Source organism: Manacus candei, unplaced genomic scaffold (genome assembly GCF_025592945.1).
Source record: "Manacus candei isolate 608988 ecotype Guabito, Panama unplaced genomic scaffold, ASM2559294v1 h1tg000017l, whole genome shotgun sequence".
NCBI lineage: Eukaryota > Metazoa > Chordata > Aves > Passeriformes > Pipridae > Manacus > Manacus candei.
Genome location: NW_026138065.1, coordinates 5821514 through 5844582, shown reverse-complemented (window position 1 = coordinate 5844582; position 23069 = coordinate 5821514). Strand labels below are relative to the sequence as shown.

The 23069-nt window shown below is 36.9% G+C and overlaps 1 protein-coding gene across 3 annotated transcripts in view; it reads left to right on the top strand.

The window, feature by feature from the left end:
• PLD5 (phospholipase D family member 5) overlaps positions 1-23069 on the top strand; it is a 171665-nt gene that overhangs the window by 83878 nt on the left and 64718 nt on the right. For all 3 annotated transcript variants that reach the window (XM_051783815.1, XM_051783816.1, XM_051783817.1), the window contains one exon: positions 21518-21686. In XM_051783815.1, coding sequence (XP_051639775.1) covers positions 21518-21686 — 169 coding nt within the window. The remainder of the gene's footprint in view (positions 1-21517; positions 21687-23069) is intronic.

Here is a 23069-nt window from a genome sequence, read left to right as displayed (position 1 = left end):
ACTTTCTGTTCTGATGGTGTCCTTGTCCTTTCATGTCTAGAGATTAATCATAACCTTTTGAAAGATGCAGAAAGCACAATTGTGTGGTTTTTTGATAAGCATATCCTGGAGATCTTCAATTACAGCATAGTAGTGAACAGAGAAAACTAAATGATGTAGTACCTCTTGGTTAATAGTATATATGGCATTCTAGATAATAAATAGCAATGGCAGATAGATTTCTTATTCTAAATTCAACAGAATCGGGTCACACTTTTAGTTACTTGGGTTTTTTTTCTAGTGGAAACTTTGCAATATGTACCTTGTCTTTCTTCATTTTAATTCACCTTGGATCCTCAGGATCCTCATGTTCTTGTATTTTACCCTTCAATGTAGCATCTAGCTGTCTACAATGTGATAATGTGAGCTACAGATCTGCTCTTTACAAGGGTGAGGTTATCATTTTTTCAAGCAGTGAGCGATGTAACACCTTGATGGCAGGAAAATGACAGAGGCACTGTGACTGTGTCACACAGGCAGGATACTGGCAGGCCCTAATGTGGGGTATACCATTACTCTCAACTTCAAATATGAGAAGTAAGCTAGATTTCGAGAACTTTCATTGTGAGAGTGGATGTTTTGAATAATGGATGGTGGTGTGTTAAATTGTTATTACATTGTCTACAAACTCTGACTTGAAGTAGTTCATGTGAACTGCTCGTGTGGATTTAGTTTTCTCTTGGCTTACACGCTGATTAAATTTTGTCATGCAATAAAGATGTTTCCTCATTGCTTTCGTATTTTTACAGCTTTTAAAATTTCTTTTCCTTCCCCTTGACAGACATCTATTACTTGTTTTCCTTCTCTCTTTCCTTACCTGGTCATTTGGGTCTGGCTTGGTGAGATTCTGACAAAGAATTGCTCTTCCCTTGGGCTTTTCCTACAGGCTTTTTTGTGGTTTTCCCCTATCCTCCAGTGGTTTAGGAAGTGGCATAAACTCCATTCCTTGGAAGGTTTTCAGATTCCCTCCCACACACATGCGTGTTTCCTGCCTAGATGAGCCATCTTGAGTCTATATTTGGAGACAGTGTCTCGAGGATAAATGAGTTGGCCACAGTGCTGCAAATATCAAGCGAATCCACAGTTTTAAGTATTGGTTAGGATAAGAATTCAGCTAATTAGTTTTGGTGTAAGTACTAGAAGGCTGTGTCATAAGATTGGTAATTTAGTGAATATGCTTATGTGATCCCAGTTTTATTACACTTGAAATCAAAATACATAAGCTGTTCTACTCAAGAGAAGGATTACTTTTTTTTTTGAGAGCAATTAGTAGGCTTTAATCAGATGTACTGAAACAGCAAGGGAGGCTCTTCTTGGGTTGGCCGAGGGATGTCTTTTGGGGGGAAATATGTTGGGTTAGTGTTTAATCTAGAGACACTGTGGAGAAGGAGTGCTATTCTGCTTTTAGCAGAGGAAAGTGCCCTTAACCCCTTACTTGGACTTGGATTCCTGAACTTAATTCTCCCTTTGAAACTGGGCAACCAAATGCTGAATGACTCACCTGATGAACGGCAGCTCCTGGTATTGCAGTCCCCTTCTGCCAGACACCTCAGCCTTAAGCTCTGTTCTAGAGACACTGCATGTGCTGACTGGTTCTTGATGTTACTGCTACCTCTCACTCTGCCCCTTGCTTGTACATTGAGGTAATGTTTTTTGAGGAAGCACCTTTAAGTCAGCCACACTGCTGTCCCTGTCCCCTCCCAGAAACCTGGGAGCTGGTGTTTCTCTAATTTTGCTCTTGCTTGCAGTATTTACTGTGATCTCTGACTTAAAACCCATACACTAGGTACAGCGTATGGGAGTTGAGGTTGCAATCAGCTATACTTTTGCTCTTTAATGGGTTCTTACAAGAAGTTGCTTATTTTGTTAAGATCAAGCAAAAAAAATAAGGATTTTAACGTTCCCTGCCTCATAGAGCTCATGGATCAGGAAAGGCCTTTGTTTTGGTACAGTCATTGGAAGTGAAAGGTGTTGTTTGAATTTTCTGTGGAGTGTGAAGACTGGTCAGGTCAGCTGGTTTCTCCTGCCTCAGCACCCTCAGGCACTTGGCTCCCAGCAGTCTGCCATAGGAATCCGCTGACCATCTCTCAATTCTCCCCACAGCTGCAAAACCTATTAGAATGTTTTAGTGCTGACAGTCAGAAATGCTGTAAAAATGCAAATTTTCTTCTGCTCAAGGGCAAGATGCCAAGAAATGCTTTTCAAAATGTTTCACTGCTGAATAAGGATTTAGGGGAGTTGATATAGCTGGAATGCTGAGTTTTCAGCAGTGGGAGAGGAGCTTATACCACCAGTAAGATCACTAGTATTTTGGTTCTTCAGTCACCTCAGGACTTTGGCACAGTGTCTGTTTTCTGTACTTTTTTTTTTGTTTGTTACCAGAATATAATGGGCTAAGAGGTGTGTTCTGCTCTGTTAGTGCACAAAGAAAGGACAGCTTCATAGGCTCCAAAAGGGCACCATCATCACCTGCCTAGGTACCGTACTTAGAAGCCCTATAGAAAAGTCTGGATTAGAAGGGTCAACTTTCTTTCAGCAGATATTTTAACTACTTGTGCCCATTAATGCTCTGTAGAGCTGTGGCCAAGTGAAATGCAGAAAGTGGTGCCCTCCACTCAGTCAGTAGAGTAACTGAGCTGAAGAGATTGTTTTGTTTTTTCTTTCAAAGCAAGAAGATTTAATTAAAATAATGATGTTTTCTTTTGCAAAATAAATAGATGGTAAGTGCTTTGTTCAGACTGTAGAACAGGCTGTGACCTTTAATCAGAAAATTTTAAATTATTTTTCCTTCATCTCTCAGATGAAATAATATAATGGCTGCATAACAGTTGATATTCAAGACTGTTTTGAAGGATGTTATTTTCTTCCCTTAACCAGGGTCTGAAAAAAGGAAGGAGTTGATTATATTGCTGCTTTTTCCCACTGTAATGATGTACTTTCTATAGAAACAGTGCAATAATTTCCTCCTGTGCTTGTCCTCCTTTGCCCTGTATGAGCTGTTCAGGCATAATGTGCATGATACATTCTCTGAAGTGAGGTCACCTGTATTGATGTGCTGTGTTTGTGTTACTGTATTTTGTCTTAGTTTTCTGTTTTACATCAGATGATGCATAACAAGGACAGGTACAATTTGGAAAGGGCCATTTTGCAATTCAAGAACTTAGTTTCTCTGAGAATTGTCACTACCATCTTCAGAATGTTTTACACAAGTATAAATAATAAGCCAAAATTATGTCTTTTCTGCGTACTTTTTTAAAGCACTATTGAAGTGTTTCATGATTAATAGTGAGTGTTTCATGAGCATCTCTTGATTCAGCCATGTCAAGAAACTGTGATCTCAACAGTACATAGATGTGGAATTAATACATATACTTCAGTATTGTCTAATTTTAGTCTGAGTAGTTGGGAAAGGGTCATATGAATATATTTGAAGATTCTCACAAGTTACTCTGAGAAAAATCTGGGTCACACAGAACTGTCTGGAGTGTTCAGTGCACAGCATGGAAGTCCTGTTATATAGGAGCAAAATAGAAAGTAGACAGAAGAAATTGTACCCTCTCAGAGAGAAATGAAACCAAAAAATGTTAAATATGGGACATTTAACGCTGTTTGAGAGGCTCAACGGCGTTGGCGCAAATGTACCACGAAGGTGTGCACACATTACAAAAGAATAGGTTAGCTTTTTCTGATCTCAGAAACCACAGATTTGAATTTTCTTTGTAATTCTGTGGTAATCAAAGGCCTATCAGCTGGCTAATCTGTTGCTGTACCAAACTTATTTATCTGTTTCTCAGCTGTGTCTGAGAAACCATACTGCAAGATATGCAGTGGGGTTGTCAGTGGGGCTGACTCAAAATTAGTTAGCTATGTTATGGTATTAAAGTTATATGTATTATCTTCACTATTGCCCTGATATATTTGTGGAATATTTGTATGTTGCAATAAAAAAGTCTTTCAGTAAGTTTTCCTCTTGCCCTGACTATATTAACCTAGTATGATACTAACCCATGTATGGCAATTCTAAGAAAGAGATAGTTATAGATTCTTTACAGAAAACTTAGGTTTTAGTTGTTTCTATGATATCTTTCATCTGGAAATAAACTGGAACTGCCATGTCTAGACCTTAACTCACAAATTCTGACTTTTTTGCTTGTAGTTATAACCAAGATGAGTTTATTTGAAAAATCTACTGAAGATGATAAAAGCTTTGAATCAAATTCAAAGATTTATCCACAAACAATGAATGATTTGTTTTTAATTTCTTCAGGAGACATAGAGATGTGGTGTTTAATCAGTAACAAAAACCAAAGATAAACACCCCTTTCCTAAATGCTACTTTTTAAATAGAAGTAAATTATTTCATATTGGAAGTAAATTGTCGTCATAACAATCCTTTTATTGTTGTTGTTGCATCTTCTCTTTTCCTCTCCTTTGCTCTTTAGATCCAGCAATCCATCATGATGATGGTATGTACCTTTTTTTCCCCTCTTCCAGGTTTCAGGTAATACGAATTCTTTGAACTCATACTGTTGCTAATGATGTGGCAATGAAGAGGGACATTTGTTTGACATATTATTCAAGCTTAATGGACTTCAAATGCGTCTCACCATCTATTGATTGGCCTTTTATTAGTAATGTCTGTAATGTGGGATGCTCTTCCTAGACATTAGTGACAAGTGAGGAGTACAAGATAACTGGAGTTAAAGTGGAAAAACAACTAACCTTTGGTTATTCTTCCTCAGTCCCCAGGAAATATTCTATGTTTGGTTTTTTTCAAGATCAAAAGTAGTGGCAAAGCTTTGAGCTCTCCTGTCCATGTCTAAATATTGTTCTACTGTTCAGTGCCAATGTTTTAGAAAGCAAATGCATGCTGGAAAGTCATCACATTGCATGCACAGTGGCCAGCCTTGAAATTGTGCAGAATACCTGATTGCATGAGATGTAGCTAAATGAAAATTACCCATCTCTATATCAGAAAGAGGAAAAGATAAAGAAAGGATCTTTGCTTATTTTCTAAGGAACATATTTCTAGCAGTTTTTTTAAATTATTGTTATGATTAGTTAAAAATCCCAGAAGGCTCTTTTCTGTTGGTTAAGCAGCTGCAAGTTAACAGTTCTAAAGGCAAACACTGCTCAGTCCAGTCTGGCTTGGTGTGATGTTGGACCCATACTAGTATTGGATATAAGTAGAAATGATAGTGATCAACAAGAGCAGAACACAGAGATGGAGTGACTGAATTTTCTATCGCATTGCTAATGAAACCATCATGGTTGTTCATGTCCGTCTTGTGCCTTTTAATTTTACTGCCAAGCATTTTGCTTCTGTATAAAACTATTGTCCTCTCTTTCCTAAAGTACTTCCCCTCTGCAGCGTGCCATTGGTGAGAGGGGAGTGTGGCTGTTGCCAGGCAAATTCTCTGTGATCACTGCTCAGACCAGCAAAGAGTTGGGGCACCACATCTCCATCTGCACCCTCTGAGTGCTTATTACTTGTCTTTGAGTCTCTCTGTTGGAGTATTGCAAACTATCTGAATCTAGAATTACTATGAATGCAGTAACTACTGAGTTGAAAGTTGAAATTGCTGCTGTGAGTTATACTGGAACAAAGAGTTTCTGCTTGGTGTCTCTCATTTGGAGAGAGATTCTACCTCACAAACTACTTCCCGATTAGCCTAAGACACCTACCCCGCCCCATAAGTGTTTTGATTGTTTAAAGAGTTAATCTGTTAAATTTACTTTTTTTCCACCAAATTTACCTAATTTTAAATACTTAGCTGCTGCTTTTTTTTATAATATGATAGTGAAAAGAGGATTTTTAGTAACATCATTTATCTCATCAAGAACAACATTTAGTTTAATCTAAAATTTATTTTATGTGCAGAGCATTTTTAATAAATTCAAGACTACTTGGAAATGTGTATTTTTGCATGGCACTGAAGGAGTGCATCCGGAACACAGATTATTGAATTTCATTAGCCATTCAGTGTGTTTTTAAAAAACATGTCCCATTTCTAGTGAAAAGGAAACAATTTGAAACAATAGAAAGCCTTTTCAAGCTGCTGAAACTTTGCATTTGAAGACAACATTGGGAACAGTGATTTTCATTACAAATGCCATTATTTTGTGTATGACTACTAATTAGAAGCAAAAAGCTTCTGCTAATGCTTATCAATATCTTGCTGATAACTTGCAGTAGTTTTCTTGTATTAATGTGGGCTCGTTCATGATTTTCTTGTTTCTTGTAGCACAATGGAAAGCTTAAATTTCAAGTAGTTAATAATTCCAACTAGTCAATTCTTGGGGTTTGTAAAAGAAGGGGCTTTGTTTATGTGGCTTCTTGATTTGGGGCCTTGATGGTTTTTCATAGAATAGTTGATATCTTCTACCTACAAAAATCTGTGGGGTTTGCCTTTTTTTAAACTATGTGAAAACTGAAAAAAATATCCATTCCTTAACTTGTACTTGTTTTGGGGGATGGGTACATGAGGGAGTGTTCAGCATAGATTATTATGTCAGCAAAGCTTCTTAGTTTCCTGGTTCGGGTTTTTTTTGTTACAGCAAGCTATTATTGTTCTAATCTTCATTTTAACTGTTTGTGTCTTTTAGTTATTTGACTTATAGTAGAAAGCATGCAATCACAGAAGGTATTTGATTTTCATAAACCGTCCCAGCCTCAGGGGACAGTCTGTGTGTGCTGAGGAGAAGACAGCAATGCATTCTTTTGGCTTTTGTATGCTCTGAAGCTGAAGTAATTTCTTTTTCGTGAGGTCATATGTTATGGCTCACTGATGTATTTCATAAATGCGCTATAAGTTATGTGGTTCTTGCTTTCTATTTTTAGTAGGTTGTGGGGGTTTATTTGTGGGCGATGGAAAGGTGGTGGTGGTATTTGTTTTAGGTCTGTCCTGCTTGCCCTGTTTTTTATTTCAGTAACCTCCATCAGATTTTATTATTTTGTACTTTTGTTTTCTTTGATCTTCTTGAACAGACATACCACTTGGTGAACCCTTTTGATCTTCATATTTACTTTCAGTTTGTTCTTGAATCAAAGTAGTTTCCCAAACATTTAGTTATTTTCCAGACACACAATTTATAGACTGATATCTATTTTATTGTGTACATTTGTGAGGTGTAAAAAACCTGTTCTAAATAGTCTTGTTGCAAAAATTATATTTTTCCTCTTTATATTTTTCTCATTGTATTTGAGCTAGTGGCAAATAAAACACTGATTGTATTAATCTAGTTATTCTTTGAAACCGGACAGAAGGCAAAGAATATAGAGAGCATAAAATAAAAATAATTTCAATAGTTTACTTCTGTGTGCTCTAAGTCACAGTAAGGATTGTCTTGTTATCCAGGAGCACTTTTTGTCCAGAATAGATTTCCAGAATGAACTTTCCAAAACCTGGGTAACAAATAAAGCAGTAAGGATGTGCCAACATAAATTTCTGAAGTTGGATGAGTGACTTAATGTGTATTTGGAAGTCTGTCAGCCAAGACTTGAAGGATTAAGGAAAACTGGGAAAAGAAGTCATGTTGCAACATACTTGGGGGGGAGGGGAGGGCAAAATGATAAATTGGCAGAGAGATGTAACTTCATATTAAAATAAATCTTTTAGGAAAGCATTGTAATGTGAATAAATTATTGAATTGAGTCAGGAAACAGCTAGTAGGATAGGTTGCAATCAGTTCATCCCATATTATCTCTGGCACTTGTTCTTCCTCAGTGGGAGAACTCCTCACACTCTTCCCCTGCTCCAGCATGGGTCCCTCCCACACGGTGCAGTCCTTTAGAGGAACAGGCTGCTCCAATGTGGTTTCCCTGCAGGAGTCACAAGTCCTGCCAGAAAACCTGCTTCAGGATGGTATGGGCTCCTCTTTCCACAGGTTCACACATCCTGCCAGGAGCCTGCTCCAGTTCCCACAGGGCAACAGCCTCCTTTGAGCACATCCTCCTGCTTTGGTGTGAGGTACTCTGTGGGCTGCAGCTGGATCTCTGCTTCCCTGTGGACTTCCACAGGCTGCAGGGGGAGAGCCTGCCTCACTGTGGGCTGCAGGGGAACCTCAGCTCCAGTGCCTGGAGTACCTCCTGCCCCTCCTTCTCCACTGACCTTGGTGTCTGCAGGGCTGTTTCTCTCACATATTCTCCCCCCTCTCTCTGACAGTAGTAATTTTTCCCCTTCTTAACTATGTTATCCTCAAAGTGCTACTACAGTTGCTGAGGGGCTTGGCCTTGGCCAGTGGTGGGTCTGTCTTGCAGCTGGCTGCCATTGGCTTCATTGGACATAGGGGAAACTTCTAGCAGCTTCTCACAGAAGCCACCCCAGTAGCCCCCTCCTACCAAAACCTTGCCATGCAAACCTGATGTTGTTATAGCAGCATCATGCTGTTTTTAAAATTATTTTGAGAGCTCTAAGTGGCTTGTGATAGTTCTGTCTTCTCACTTTGGCTTATTGTAACATTTGCTAGAAATGACCTCCTTTGAAAACTCATGCAGGTATCCCAAACCACACCTTGTGTACTGAAATGCAAATTTTACAGAAATTAAGAGCTGAAGTTCAGAACATAATCCATTAGAATTACTTTTTTTAAAAAAATCTCTTAAAAAATTACTCCGATAAAAAATATACCCCAACCAGGCAAGGTTTCTTCTATTCTGCATTTCTAACACTGCTACCTTTTTAGCAGAGTTCCCCATCTTGTCCTTCAGCAAAATTGGGTTTCACAATTAAAGTGTTCCTCTGGGTAATTACTGATCTGGGAGATATGCTCAGACAGAACCAAGCAGAGCTTACACCTTACCAGATGAGGATGTTGGTGCCTCTCTTTATAGAGGGAGCAGTAGATGGAAAGCAGAAGAGCTGAGCTCTAAGGTTTTCCTTGCTTCTTCCCTTTCAGACAAGTATCTTAATCACCATATCAGGGACATTACCAACTGTGTGTGTGGTGCTTTTTATGCTGTCTGTGAAAACTGTGGGTAGGAAATAATGCAGAGTTCATAAGACCCATAGAATGAGCAACTGTGTAAAGAGAAAGCATGTGACTTATTAAATTTTGTGTGTGTATGCCCACTGATGAGGCTAGTTCCAATAGATACTGCCCCTTACATCAGATATTAAACAGCTTCAAATGGCTTCTTTTGTACACTACTTTTAATCATCAGTAACCATTTAAACTAGGTTGTTAAAAGCATTCACTTGCAATTTTCATTCCTTACAAATTAAACATTTGTGATCCTTCTACATGCTAATTATTTATTCTTTTTTTACATGCATAAACTCTTGAGGCACATAAAATTGGTGGGCCAGAATTAACTACAGTTGATTATTAATGAGATCAAACAGACAGTTAATGGGTTTAAAAAGTGAACTATGGTAGAATCCCTTATGTATAGTCTTTTTTAGAGGTTATTTAAAATTAATAAGTCAGAGCTAAGTTCTGTTCCAACTGAAGTGTTAGGAATTTTGTTATTCACTTTAGGGAGTCTGGATTTTAATTTGTTTTGCTTCACTACAGTCCACCATCTGCCTCATCAGGTGAAGCACACATGAGGAATCTGTGAACAGTTTCCATAAACAGTTGGCTTGCACCTGGGAGGTCAAGAGGAAATTATCAATTTTGTGAGAAGTTTTTGCTTGCCAGTAGACAAACAGGGGAGGCAAAGAACTGGTACTTTGTTGCTGCTTTTCCTTCTCCCATCACCATTACTATGAACCTTTTTAGAGTCTGTTGTTCGCTGTAGCTTTGTCTCCATTTCTCTCTTTGGAGCATCAATAGGAAGAGCTTTGTTTTGAAGCTGCTGTGCAGCTTATCAGTCATTTGTGTTATTTATTGGGCAGCAGTTGGGCCAAGGGATGGAGACATACTTTAAGACATTTTTCATGCCATAGCATCTCCGTTTATATGCATAGTTTGGTTGAAAAAAAAACAACCTCCTCAGAATTCTTCCTTCGGGAGAAATATTATTAAAACATTTATAATCAGTTATAACTAAAGTACTACTCCACAGAAACAACCTCCTCCACTCCTTCTCATCCCTGAGGTTTCTCTGGTTTTTGAAACAGAGATGTGAAATCTTCAGATCAGTATCCTCTTTTCAAAACATCTTCCTCCCCCTGTAATGGTAGACCAGGGAAGTGGTTTTGAAAGATTGTGTGGTGGGAAAGAAGGTGATAGGAATCTACTCTGAGTTGTAGGTTATTTGTCGAAGGTCTAGATGTTTCTACCAGTAAGGATTAGGAAAGATAAATTAATCCAATGGTAGCCTGTTGGTTTTATCTGTCCTTGCATCTATCTATCTTCACATAATCCTAATATAGTCTGTAATATATCATTGTCCAGAATATCACAGAATCACAGAATAGTTAGGGTTGGAAGGGACTTCTGGAGGTCTTCTAGAATATGTTAGATATTGCACAAAAAACAAGAGATGACACAGTCTGTACCCTAAAGAACTTAGTCTTGAACTTGTAAGATTGTTAGTTATAATAAGCTTTCATTATGTCTCTAAAGTATCCACCAGAGGAATTATACTAGAGTGGGTGGAGCTCCTGAGAAGATTGGCATGGGGCAAGGCAATTCCTATTTTCAAGTGTTGAGTTTTCATCAGATGTTTCTATTTTTCAGTGGGAAAATAAAATTTCATCAATGTAGACTTGTCAATCCTTATTCTTTGAGTAAGCCTGGATAAACTGTTTACCAGAAGATGCTGTAGAACACAGTTTATGGTAAGTATTAGAAACAGAATAAGAAAAGAACGAGTGGTAGTTTAGCCTATATGGGTACAGCAGGCCAGTTCCCAATGAACTTACCTTTAGTTATGTTAACTTAGAAACTATAGGTCCAGAAAATACTGGAAATGGCAAAATGAAATACTGAGGGTGTTTTTCAAATGGCAAAGGAATAGCTTGCATAATGAGTAACCAATAAATGTGGGGGGGGGGTCTCCTTTTTTTGGATCAAGACAAGATGGCTTCATATCCATTCACTTAGTATAAGGTAATAGGACATTTTGAGTTTCTCTCTCCTTGAATATATTTTTATGTAGAAATTTCTAGCTGTAAATGTCCAAATTAATTTATAAATACAGCTACTGAACTGGAGTACATTAGGGAATATTTTTGCTTTACTACTTAGTGTTCCTATTGAAGTTCCTTTGAAATAAGCTTTACTTTTGGTTTTATGTAGGTACTTTTCTTGTTTTACAGTTGGTTTTGTTCTATAATAATTTAGCTAATCATTTTCATATATCTCATTCACTGTAGCAAGTGAATTTTCCACATCCCATCTGCATTGCTTTAATTTACTGATTATAATTTGCTCATTAGAAATCATGATTCGGTCAAAAAAAATTCTTTTCATCTGTTGTGATGAAAGTCTGGTCCCTTTGGAATAGATTACTTGAAATTTTATACTTTCCCAGGTAGGGTTTTTAAGCTGACATACCCTCTGCTTAAAAAAAAAAAAAAGATCTCAGCCTGTAAATCTTACTTCAATATAATACAATATTTTAGCACAGAGATGTTGGAAAGAGTGATAAATATTTCCCTTGATTTTGTAAAAGATAGCTTGTACCAGACTAATGTAATTTCCATTTCCACTGATAATGTAATTGACTACTTAAGCAAAGTAAGGCAGTAGATCTGCTCTGAACAAACCATTTGTTGGATTAGAAATTACACAAAGGAAAGACAGCAGTGGGTACTGTAAAATCGTGAACAGGGAGTGTACAGCAATGTTGTTTGAGAATCACTGATCCTCAAGGTCGATGCCATTTATATTGTAACTAGTGTATTCTGTGCTCAAAAACTGGTTTGAGAAATATTGCGACTGTTAGGAAGAACCTGGGAATTCTGCAAAAGAATAGGGTAATATCATAGTTGATTTTATGGTCTGGAGTTACAGAAATGTTACTTACTACTGCAAAGCACAAAATCATTCATTTGCGGGTGAAAAGTGAGAATAGGTGCTACAAATGAAAAAGTGAAAGAGCATGGATATTAGAGCAGGGCATCTTACCTTACTATTGACCTAGGCTCTTTAACTTTTCATAGAATAGGATTAAATGAAAAGCTTTATTATATTTCTCAGGTTGTTGTTCATTCAAAATAGGTGTAAAACATTACTAACCTTTATTAATGTATCACTCCATTGTGAGTGTGGTTAAATATCAAAACAGGCACCCAGAGATGATTGTGTAGTCTCCATCCTTGGAGATACTCAAAACTTCACCAGAAAAAGTGGTGAGCAACCTGATCTAAGTGGACCTGTTTTGAGCAGGTTAGACTAGATGACCTCCAGGGGTATCATCTAACCTGAATTATTTGATAATACTGTCTGCTGTTTTGTTTGCTGGAATGCCAGTTGGAGTTCCTTATTTCCTTCTGCAGTGGTGCTCTTCCTTATAGTCATGTGAGCTTTTTATGTCCACTTCTCAAAGGGGTGTCTGCCTTCCCTAGGATTCAGTATGACACAGGTGATTCTGGCAATCACTTGTCTCCTTGCTAAGGGTTAATCCTCAATCTTTCAGTAGAATTTCTTCAAGCTTTTTTTCTGCAGATCCCACCATCAGAGACTGGGTTAACACCTCAAAATTGTTCTTTGCAAACTTTCTGTATTTTCACCTTTTTTTTGTCATCTCTGCTTAACAACATTTCTCATGTTTCATTTTTCATGGAGTTTATCACTCCTAAAGTTCTGCAGTTAGTCTGATCTTGAATTAGTTGAAAATAATAATAAAACATCCTCAGAAGCAACTTTGAGAGAAATAAAGCTACCTCAACTGTTGACTGTTTTGTTGGAATGTGTTGCTTAGAGTTTTAGAAAAACGTTGTAAAAAGATTTTTTTTCTTATGCGCATTTCATGTTTCAGCAGCCATCTGGCTTTTAATTGGTCTCTTTCTTTAGTCTTTGTATCTTTTTACTTTGTTTTACTCTTTGAATTTCACCAATTACAGCAGTCATGCGGAGGTAGGGAATGACAGAGGTCTGGTTTAGTCAGTTTTCTGACAAATATGTGACAAAAGTAACAGCTGACTGTTCCTGTACCTCCTAAAGGTATATTTCCCTACGGAGATCATTAGAATTAAATTTGAACAAGAAGATACATGATCCAAAGGCAGAAAATAGTTGAGTGATCAAAAAATGCCCTTTCCTCAGACTGAGAATGGAAAAACACTTTTTAAAATTTGTGAGGCTGTAATGAATCTTAAATGTATCTTTTGGTTTCTCATGGGGATATAAGTACCATTTTGGTACCAGTGTGATTTTTGTCTCTCCCAGGCATTAGTCGAACTGCAATTTTACTAAATTTTTCATCTTCATACTATTGAAGGGAAACAATTCCTTAGAGAAACTAACAAAAGGAGACAGAATTGCTTAGAGATAGATGCAATGCAATTTACATCAGGTAAGAGGAAACTAGAAGTGCCAAGTATTTAATACCATCAATGCTTGAAAGGCATTGATAAGTTTTAATCTGCAATAATATGTGTAACTGACCATCAGTAATCAAGAAGATTGAACTCGTGCTTAGTAGGAGAAGGTTTTAGGAATGAAGAGTCGCTATAATAAAAAAGACACTTAAGGCACTTGACTGTGCAGGGTGAAAGCTAAAAAGGGAAATTATTGTAATCCATGAAAATACAACAGGAGAGAGAAATTATAGGGTGGAATCTGGGTTATTGAGGATAAAGGATAGAGCAGGTAAAAGGATATCAAAAGAAGCAGGTTTCTGCCTATGAAACCAGCAGGATAAAAAATATTCCAGTATGACAAGTAGTGGTAAAATCCCTTCCTTGTCCTACTATCTTTTCTTTATCTGGATAATGTAAGAATAAAAGCATATGAAATATTGTCTGAAGTAGCAAGGAGAGAGACTTGATCACCCAGGAAACCTTTTCCATTTGAGTTTGGAACTTCTACTTACACTGTTCATGGCTTAGATTTTTAAAGCAATATATCTGGTTTTCTATTTACTGCAGCTAAAGGTAAGCTGCAACAAACTTTCAAAGAACTATCATTAGAGATAGTAATTACAAATCTTAGTTGTCACTGGTTTGTCTCTTCTTTTTAGGAAACTGCCAAAATATCTGTAAACTCCCTTAAAAAAGTAAACCAACTAACCAACCAACAAAACAACAACAACAACAACAAACCACCAAAAAACCCCATATACAAATAAACTCTCACCCAAAACAGTAAGCCAAATTAGATTTGCATGAGGCCTCTGATGTAAAAAGTTTGAATGATGACAATTTAGGTAGCAGTACTTGAAAGTGTGTCCCTGGAAATTTTGTGTTGTCAGTGGAGGTTTTTCAGAGCCCGTGCTCCTTCTGAAAAACTTAATGCTGCTTAATACAGGAATTCCTAGGAATTTACCAAAGATGAATCCTGCTGTGTTTGTCGCTACTGCTTGGCTAACAAGAAGTGCCACTAATTAAGAACTTTCAGTCTACCCGGACAAAATCAGATATGGTGGAGGAACAGGACAGAATACGCAGAACTGTGTCTTGAAGATTTAATATCAGTACTATGCTTTCTGCCAATTAAGTAATTCTGCTGATCAACTTGGAGGAAATTTATTGAGAGGAAGACTAACCAGAAGAAGCAAAACAAAAGAGGTCACGTAAGATGTGATGCGCAGAAGAAGCAGGCAAGAGGAGGAGGAGCCAGGGAAATAGAAGAGTTCAAATAAGGGAATAACTAAAGCAAAAGATGGTGAAAAAAAGGATGGCACATGGCTGGAGCAAACTTTTCTGATGTGGAAAATGCCCAAGAATAAAATTCAGGAGTAGGCCTGTTGTCTTTAGAAAACCCAGTGACCCCCACAGAAAGATGCTGCTGATTCTACTCTGGCTTCTTCTTAGCATTTCTTTTCTCAAGAGCAAAAAGAAAGAAAATCTCACCATAATGAACTGTTCATTCAATATGATACATTTTGAGCACTTAACAGTAAAGTTTAAATTTCATTATGTAAAACATCATCATGGTGGAGGGTAACCATGAGAGAAATTGTCTTTGTTCCCTATCACAAAGGGTTCCACAATGAGCTGGAATGAATGAATAAACATCTGGGAAAAAATAATTAGGGAAATGATGGGAAATAAGAGAACTGAAGGATGAAGTTGTGATGGTTGTAGAGAATCTTGTTATGGTACTTGAAGTTTGATAGAGCAGATATGAGCTCTTGCAGTGCTGTTGTGACTCCAAATAAATTTGAGTCGTCTGCAAATGTTGATACAACATTCTTCTTTCTCGATGTATTTTTTTAATGAGATCAAAATGCAAGCTGTTTTCCCTCTGTTGTTTTTAAACACTACTGTGAAATCACAGTCTAAAGGGAAGTTATTTTGGCACATGATAAGGTGCTGAAAAATTTTGTAGTATGTTTTAGACATGATGAGGACAGAGATGTACCACAGATAAATTTTAGAGCTTCTTATCATGATTTTTCATGCCCTAACAATAGCCTAATGGGAGCATCTTACAGAAATATATATGAAGAACAGATGGCAGTTTCTGTTCTTAGTCTGTGTCCATTAAATATATTTCACACATATACCCAAGGCTTATGTATGTTTTGCAAAAAGACAGCCAGGAGCAGAACATTGCAACATTTAACCTCTGTATTGTGCCTTCTTGTATGTGAAATTCAGCTACAGTGTGCTCTGAATTAGATTTGTATGTTCAGGACCTGTGAAATATCTTCTTTGCTGGATTGCTGAGAAATACCAGACTGAAGTCTAGAGGACGAAACTCCACATGCTGTCATTTCAGCATCCAATTTAGGGAGCAAGGGCAGTTGATAAAGATTATTTTGGTTTGCACCTGGATACGTAAAAGTGTAGGGAAAAGATCATTATTGAGCTGGACTGACCTGCATAATTCATGACAAATGCTAAGTCTGCATAAAGCATATGAGAAGTCCTAAGAAAATCAATAAGGCTACTTAAAGGCTTGGAGCTCATTGTACTTTATTTATGTGTTTTTTTTGAACTGAGGCAAATATCAGTCATGCCAGTAAAATAAATGAAGATCTTTAGTGTTTGCTAATTATTCTTCCTCGTGCTCCTTTTTCATTTGATAATTTATATGACTGCTGTCTTGGTTCCAGTAGTAAAATGATCCTGGCAGGCTAGATTGAATTTATGATTAAGGTTCAGATTTTCTTTGACACCAGGGAAATAGTGTCCCTGGCATGGTGAAGTGACATTATGAAATATCTGGTTAGTTTTTTCCCTCTTTTGGATGCAGTTTTGCCTTTGAGAACTAAAAGCTGCATCTGAAATGCAACTATGAAAACTTCATTTTATCACCTAAAATATGTTTAATTTGAGGTTTAAATAAACCTTTGATGACTTGTGAATTTGTATGGTGGGTTCTTCTTTTGAAACTTATGTGCTTATGATATGTTACAACACAAATATCTTTCTGAAGATGATGGTATGAGATGGGGGAGGGATCATCTTTTTCTTATCTATGAATCCATGGGGCAGTCCAAAGAGAAGAGGTAGTCCTGGAGTGCTTCTAACTATTTATTCTAAAGGCCTAGAGAATTGACTCTAATCTTGAACTGGTAAAAACCAATATTGTCCCACTGACATAGGTGCTGACTGAAAATCTTATTTTTTTATATTGTACCAACCAGGAATCTGTCACATGAAATCTGCCAGGCTGAATGGAGGTATTGTGCACGTCTGCATGCTGTAGTTGGCTTGTAGACATCATGATGAGTGGGCACAAAAACCACTATGGGGGCACAGTAATTTCCAAGTTGATTTTGGAAAATATAAAAAGACCTAAGTGGTGAGGAGTTAATATGTTTTGGAATACAGTTAGCATACTTCCATTTTTTCTATGGACCGATAAGAAAAAATGAAAGGAGACTAAGAGCAAAGAAGAGGCAACCGTAGAAGGGGGAGGTTGAAAGGTAATTTCTAATTCTGAGCATTAGCTGAAGAGCTTAAGGCTGGAGTTCGGTGAACATTTGAAGTTGTCAGGGCTTTTTATTCCCACTCTTGTGCCACAGCCACCTTCTGCAGCTGCATATTAAACAGGATAAGGCCACTCACTTGGCTGAAGGGGCCTGTGTCTTCTGAGTCCAGTCACAGATGGTATTCACAGAATTTAGGCCACCTTTTAGGAGATCTGTCAAAATGTTTGAAGTAGGTGCAGGCCAGCTTGACTGGCTCTAGCTACATGTAATTTAGCAAAGCACGTGCATCTCTTGCATTTGTAATGTAAACTGCTGTGACCCTTTCTTATGTCAGGGTGCCCTAGTGCCACACTGGCCCACATGAGCAGTGTGAGTGAGGAGTCGCTAACTGACTCCTGTGATGATGAGCAGAAGCCCAGGACCAGTGTGTCCTCCTTGGCTTAAGGAAGCACAGCTAGAAGGAATGCTGCTTTGCTGTACCCTCTAGCCATAGCTCTGTTTCATTATATGCTCCAACACAATAGTCTGGTAGTCCCATATACATTCATATTATCAACCCTGTCAAATCATTCCCCTTTTACCCCACTACTTTGCAGTTCACATGTCCAGGAACAGGGAAGTTAGGAAACTTGGTTTAGACTATCTAGTCGGGCTTCCTGTACAACAGGTTTTTACATTTTTACCCTTCTGTCTCATGACTGGTTACCGTATTCTGAATATAAAGACAACCAAGAAATGAAGAAACTTCCTTCAAAACAGAGACTGGTGCTATGGGTCTCTAAAATTCCAGCACAGTTTTATTTCTCAAAATAATAAGTGTTAATATGTTCATTACAGTCTTTTATCATTGAGTGCATGGAACCATCTTGAAAATACGTATTCATTATGAAGACATGGAGAGCAGCCTTTGATTTTAAACATCACACTACTCTGCTCTACCATGTATTTAGAAACATTCAAATAAAACTCTGTACCTCAGCTGCAGAAAAATATATTTGAATACCAAAAATCTGAATTTATCTACATTCACCGCAGATCTAATTCAAAGAATAATCTTGAACCAAGCATTCAGCATCCCACGATTTTGTCACTGGACATCTCTGGACTAAAATTCAAAAAGCAGACAAGTAAATGTCATTGAAGAGCTTTTATAGTGTGCATATACTCAGGAATGTGGGCATGTGTGAACACACATACATGTGCATCACTAGTTGAGATGGTCAGTGCTAGAGGACTGTTATAGAACTTGATACATTCTCAGGTGCTAATAATCTAGGAACTTTTGAGTACTAAGTTTGAGCTTACGGTCCATTTTAAGTTCAATCTTAGCTGCTTTGCATTTCACTGTTAACTCTTGAGTTCTGTCTTGAAATTACTTTAATGGGTGAAACATATTTTGTTTAAAATTGAAATCCACAGCTAGCAGATTTTGTAACCTCTTATATGAAGAATTAGATATAATTAATTACCGAGGAAATATTACATATAACACACAGTTGGAGTTTTCTTTACTGGATATACCATGTAATTATCCAAATACACTGTATTCCTCAAGGTCTGTGAATAACCTTCTCTCCTGTAAGTTTTTTATTATACTAAATTTGAAAAACTTCTTTGTGGATCATATTGGAACAAAAAAGAAAGCTAAATTTAGCTTTTATTGATGGAATTGGGGCTTTGCAAACTCAAATTTTTGCACAGAAGTTTTAACAAAACTCATCTTGACTGAGCACTGGAACTTTGCTGTTGTGCCAAGGAAAAAGGGAAGATTATAAAGGCAAAGTCACTTAGTGTAAAAACTTGGTACTTGACTTTTTTTTATAACTTCTGAGCTTGGTGTTGAGTTTTGATTGGGTAAGGGAACATATTGGCAGTTTTTGACAGAATCAGTTCATTTTTAAAGGTACGTCTAAACTCTGAAAACAACTCTTTAACTAGTGCCCCAGCTAGATTAAATGTGGATGGGTGGTTTTGGTTGTGGGTATTTTTTTCATTTTGTTGATTTTTTTGTTTGTGTGGTTGGTTTTTCTGTCTCCAGATCATCTCAGCCTTTCTGTGACAGTGTTACCTTTTTGGCAGCTTTCAACCTGCCAAAGACAGAGATAGGAAAAATGGAAGTTAAGCTTTCCACTGAGACACTAGTTCAGTAGAAAACTGCCCATAGGAAACACTACTAAAAGCCACTGGAAATGACTGTGACAGGTTCAGTCCTATCAGTTATTTTGTGGGCTCCAGTGTATTCATTTGCATAAGTTCCACTGGAAAATACTGTGCCATATCAGACAATATTCTAATGTTGAGAAATTTTGGTCAGAACTTGTGTCAAGGGAGTGATGTACACTTTTAAATTTTATCTAAACCAGAACTACATTTGACAGATTATTTTATTTTTGTATAATCATTTGATATGAAGAATGTCTTTGAAGAATATTCAGAATAACTCTTTCCTGTATCTACACATGATTGAGTAGGGGATGGAAGATGTCAGAAAGATATGGATTCGTGTCTCATCTTTCCCATGGATTATCAAGGGTGTTTTTATGTCCTTGTAGAGATCACTTTATCTTCTGAGCTTCAATTTCTTGCTGTTTGAAGGTGGCCATCCTACAACTCTCCATAAAATTCTGGAAACATTGGACATGCTGAGAGCTGCGATATGATTAGTAATGTTAACTATTGAAAAAGAATTAACCAGGCTCTCAAGGGATCTAACAAAAGTTTTATTAAGTTCTGTAACAGGATTATATGCAGCAGAAATAAGCTAAAAACCTTGAGTGTTAGAGTAAAATAGTTTATTTTTTAATGGGTTAACAAGGCACTAAATTTTTAGAGCACTAGTTATTTCAAAAAGTTTGTAAATAATGTAGGTAGTATGTTTTAGAATAAAATATACTCTAAAGACAGTAAAAAAATCAAATTGTGTTTTTAACGTTTTGCGGTTTATTTGCTGGTGTTACATCTCCATTACTATAACATAGAGAAGTTTCATGTTAAAAATAGAATAAAGTGTTCATAGTCAGTTGTGGAGAGCATCACTGGTAATTGCAGATTAGTGATAGGTATGTTGTTTGACAGATTTTAGGGAATAAGTGAAAATACTTGAATGTTTAATGGAAGGAAGAACTGTGCCTGTTCTAGTTTGATGGGGAATTTTTTGCCTGGCCAGGAGATTAAGAGTACTATAATGACCACAGGTTTACTTTATCACAATTCTTGCTGGGTTTTCTTTACATTGTTTAAGAGTACTAATATTCAGTCTTTTCATGGGTTCACTTTACAAACATGCTTGATAATCTGAAATAGTTGTAAAAGTTCCCATGTAAACCCTTTGGGGTCCACTGAATTAATAGAATATACTGCACTAATCTGTTTTTCTAAGAGTCAAAACATTTACAATTCTCTTTTACACTAGAATTTTTCAATAATGATTTACTTAAAGTTTACAAATTATATTCCTATTACTGGAGTTAATAATTAAAGCTATTAACAAGTACAAAACCAGTGTGGAAATGCTTGATGTACTTGGATACAATGAAGAGGAGTATTCTCCAAGTTCCTTCTACAGCTTTCTTACATCTGTTTTGTATGATTCACAGTAAAAGTGGTAAATGTTGGGGACACTTACAGAAGTGCTTTTTGGATAAGCTGAAAATTCAGTATGTTTACCTAAAGGCAGAATTGGGGAACTTGTTTGAATTGCATTTTATTTCCAAATTCCTCCACTGAGTGTAGAGAGAAGCTTTACCTGCTGCAATTTAAGGAAATCTAGCAGTGGAGCACTATGCTGAATGACACACATCATTTCCCTGAAGCAGAGGAGCATATTTTGAACTGTCATTTTACTTCAATGTTTGTTTCACTTCTTGGATGTGTTTGTATCCATATAAATGTATGTAGTCTCTTTTACAAATGTTTTGAGTACTATAGGCAGTTAGGTCAAAGAGCCTTTCAGAAAAAAACAGGAAATTAGAAGGGCATAATTCTTCTTTTTTAACCACTGGATCCCAGTTAGAGCCTTACACAGGTAAAAGCAGAAATATTAGGTAGCTTAAAACAACTGGAAAGGAAAAGTTCATATGTACAAGACTACAATGTAATAAAATGTCAGCTAGAAAAGCAAACCTAAGAGAATACCAGGGAGTTTACATCTTGCCACATCCTTAGAGAGAAGAAACTAAATGCAGAGATGAGAGGGTAAAACAAGAAAAGATTGTTTTATTCTTCCCATCCTTGCTTTAAGGACTGATTCCCACTTACTGTGTTGAAAGAAGTAAGCTTTTCTATGTTTAAGCTAATTTTGCAGAGCTTCAAAAGCTTAATTCATTTTGCTGCATTACCAGTACCTGCACTTTATTGTTTTGGGAAGTGTGGAGTATGACAGTCAGCAACTTCAGAGCGAGTTGTGGGTGGCACACTGCTGAAAGCTTCTCGAAGCAGATGTTGAACCACAGGCCCAAAACCCGACATTCTTTAAAATCTGGAATTTTTTAATAAAGAAAAGTGCTTTTGTTAAGTGGTTATTTTTTCCTTATCTATTCTCAGGGTTGCTCTTGTGGAAAATATTCCTGAAGGGATCAACTATTCAGACAGTGCACCATCCCATTTGTCTCTTTTCCAAGGCTGGATGAATTTGCTTAATATGGCTGAAAAGTCTGTTGACATAGTATCTTCCCAGTGGGACCTCAATCACTGTCATCCATCAGCATGCCAGGTATGTTCTAGCCTAACAAAAGAGTGGGACTTTAGCAGTCTGTTCTTGTTGTTACACTATTAATTTTATAGAACTACGACCCTTCCCTGTAGCAGACCTATTTTGTTTGGTTAGTCTAAAAATTCATTTTCTTATGGGAATTTTCCTGCCAATACAATAGTTTTCTGAGAGTGGTGGTATGCCTGGACTAGATAACATTCAACACATACTCATCTGACTTCCATCTTCGGAAAGGATGTAATTGTGTAATCCTAAGAAAGCTGCCAAAATGTACCTATATTAGCACATCCATAATTTAGGAATATTCATAAATCTATAGTTCTTTTCTACTTGATGCAACTGATGAAATAAAAGAGCAAGCATGTGGATTAATTCTGCAGCCAAGTAGATGGATAGAATTACACTTATAAAGAACAATATAGTATCAGATGATTCATAGCTTTTCAAAATTAATCTTGGGAAGGACTGGTGTTCAAGATTCCTGCAATAAAGAACAATAGGAAAAATCATAAATCACAGTGAATAGGACAGACATGCATTACAATGATGCTGTGCCAACAAAAACTTTATTCTTGAGAGCAATCCTCTTAGAAATGCGGTTAGGGCAGGTTTCCATTTAGTATCACTTGTGAAAGTAAGATATCAAAGAATTGATAGGCTGTGAGAATATCTCTTCCACTAAATAGATTCTTAGCTGAAAGAAGCAGCTCAGCTGACATGAAATGGGGTTAAAATGACAGCCAGGTAACTGTAATTAATCAACTCTATTATGCTATGTCACAAGCTCTTGGCTTTCCTCTCTAGTTCTGTTGATGCTGTGCAGTAAAAAAATGCCTTTTGGTAGGTAATAGGCAAAGCCTGGTATTTTGAGCAACTAAATTCTACTTCTTTTGGAAGAGCCTGTAGCTTAGTTGCACAGCATACATTAGCTTTTCTTCAGAATAAATTTGCTGCATGTCCATTTAAAATAGTGAAAATCTAAGGTGAGCAGACGAATAGAAAATTTAATTCAAACCCTTCCTTTTAGAGTGCTTATAAATGTTGGAATATGGTTTGTGAATAAATTATGGAATATCAAAGTATTGACTTTTTCACAATGTAATTATGCAGCTGAACTTTATTTAAATTTATTGCCTAAGTAACTTCAAACCCATGTACTGTCATTCAAGCAGATGTATTCAAAGAGACAGTGCCTCAGATGTTTCTAGGGTGTGCATGAATTGATATGTGCATGAATCTTATAAAAGTGTTTTGTCTGAAAAAAAATTCAACATATCATTTGCTTCAAAACAGCAGAGCCTAACAAACCCCAAACAAAGGACAAAAAATAGGAAACTAGACGTTGGGATTTCAACAGTTAAGTATCAAATCCATTCACTGTTC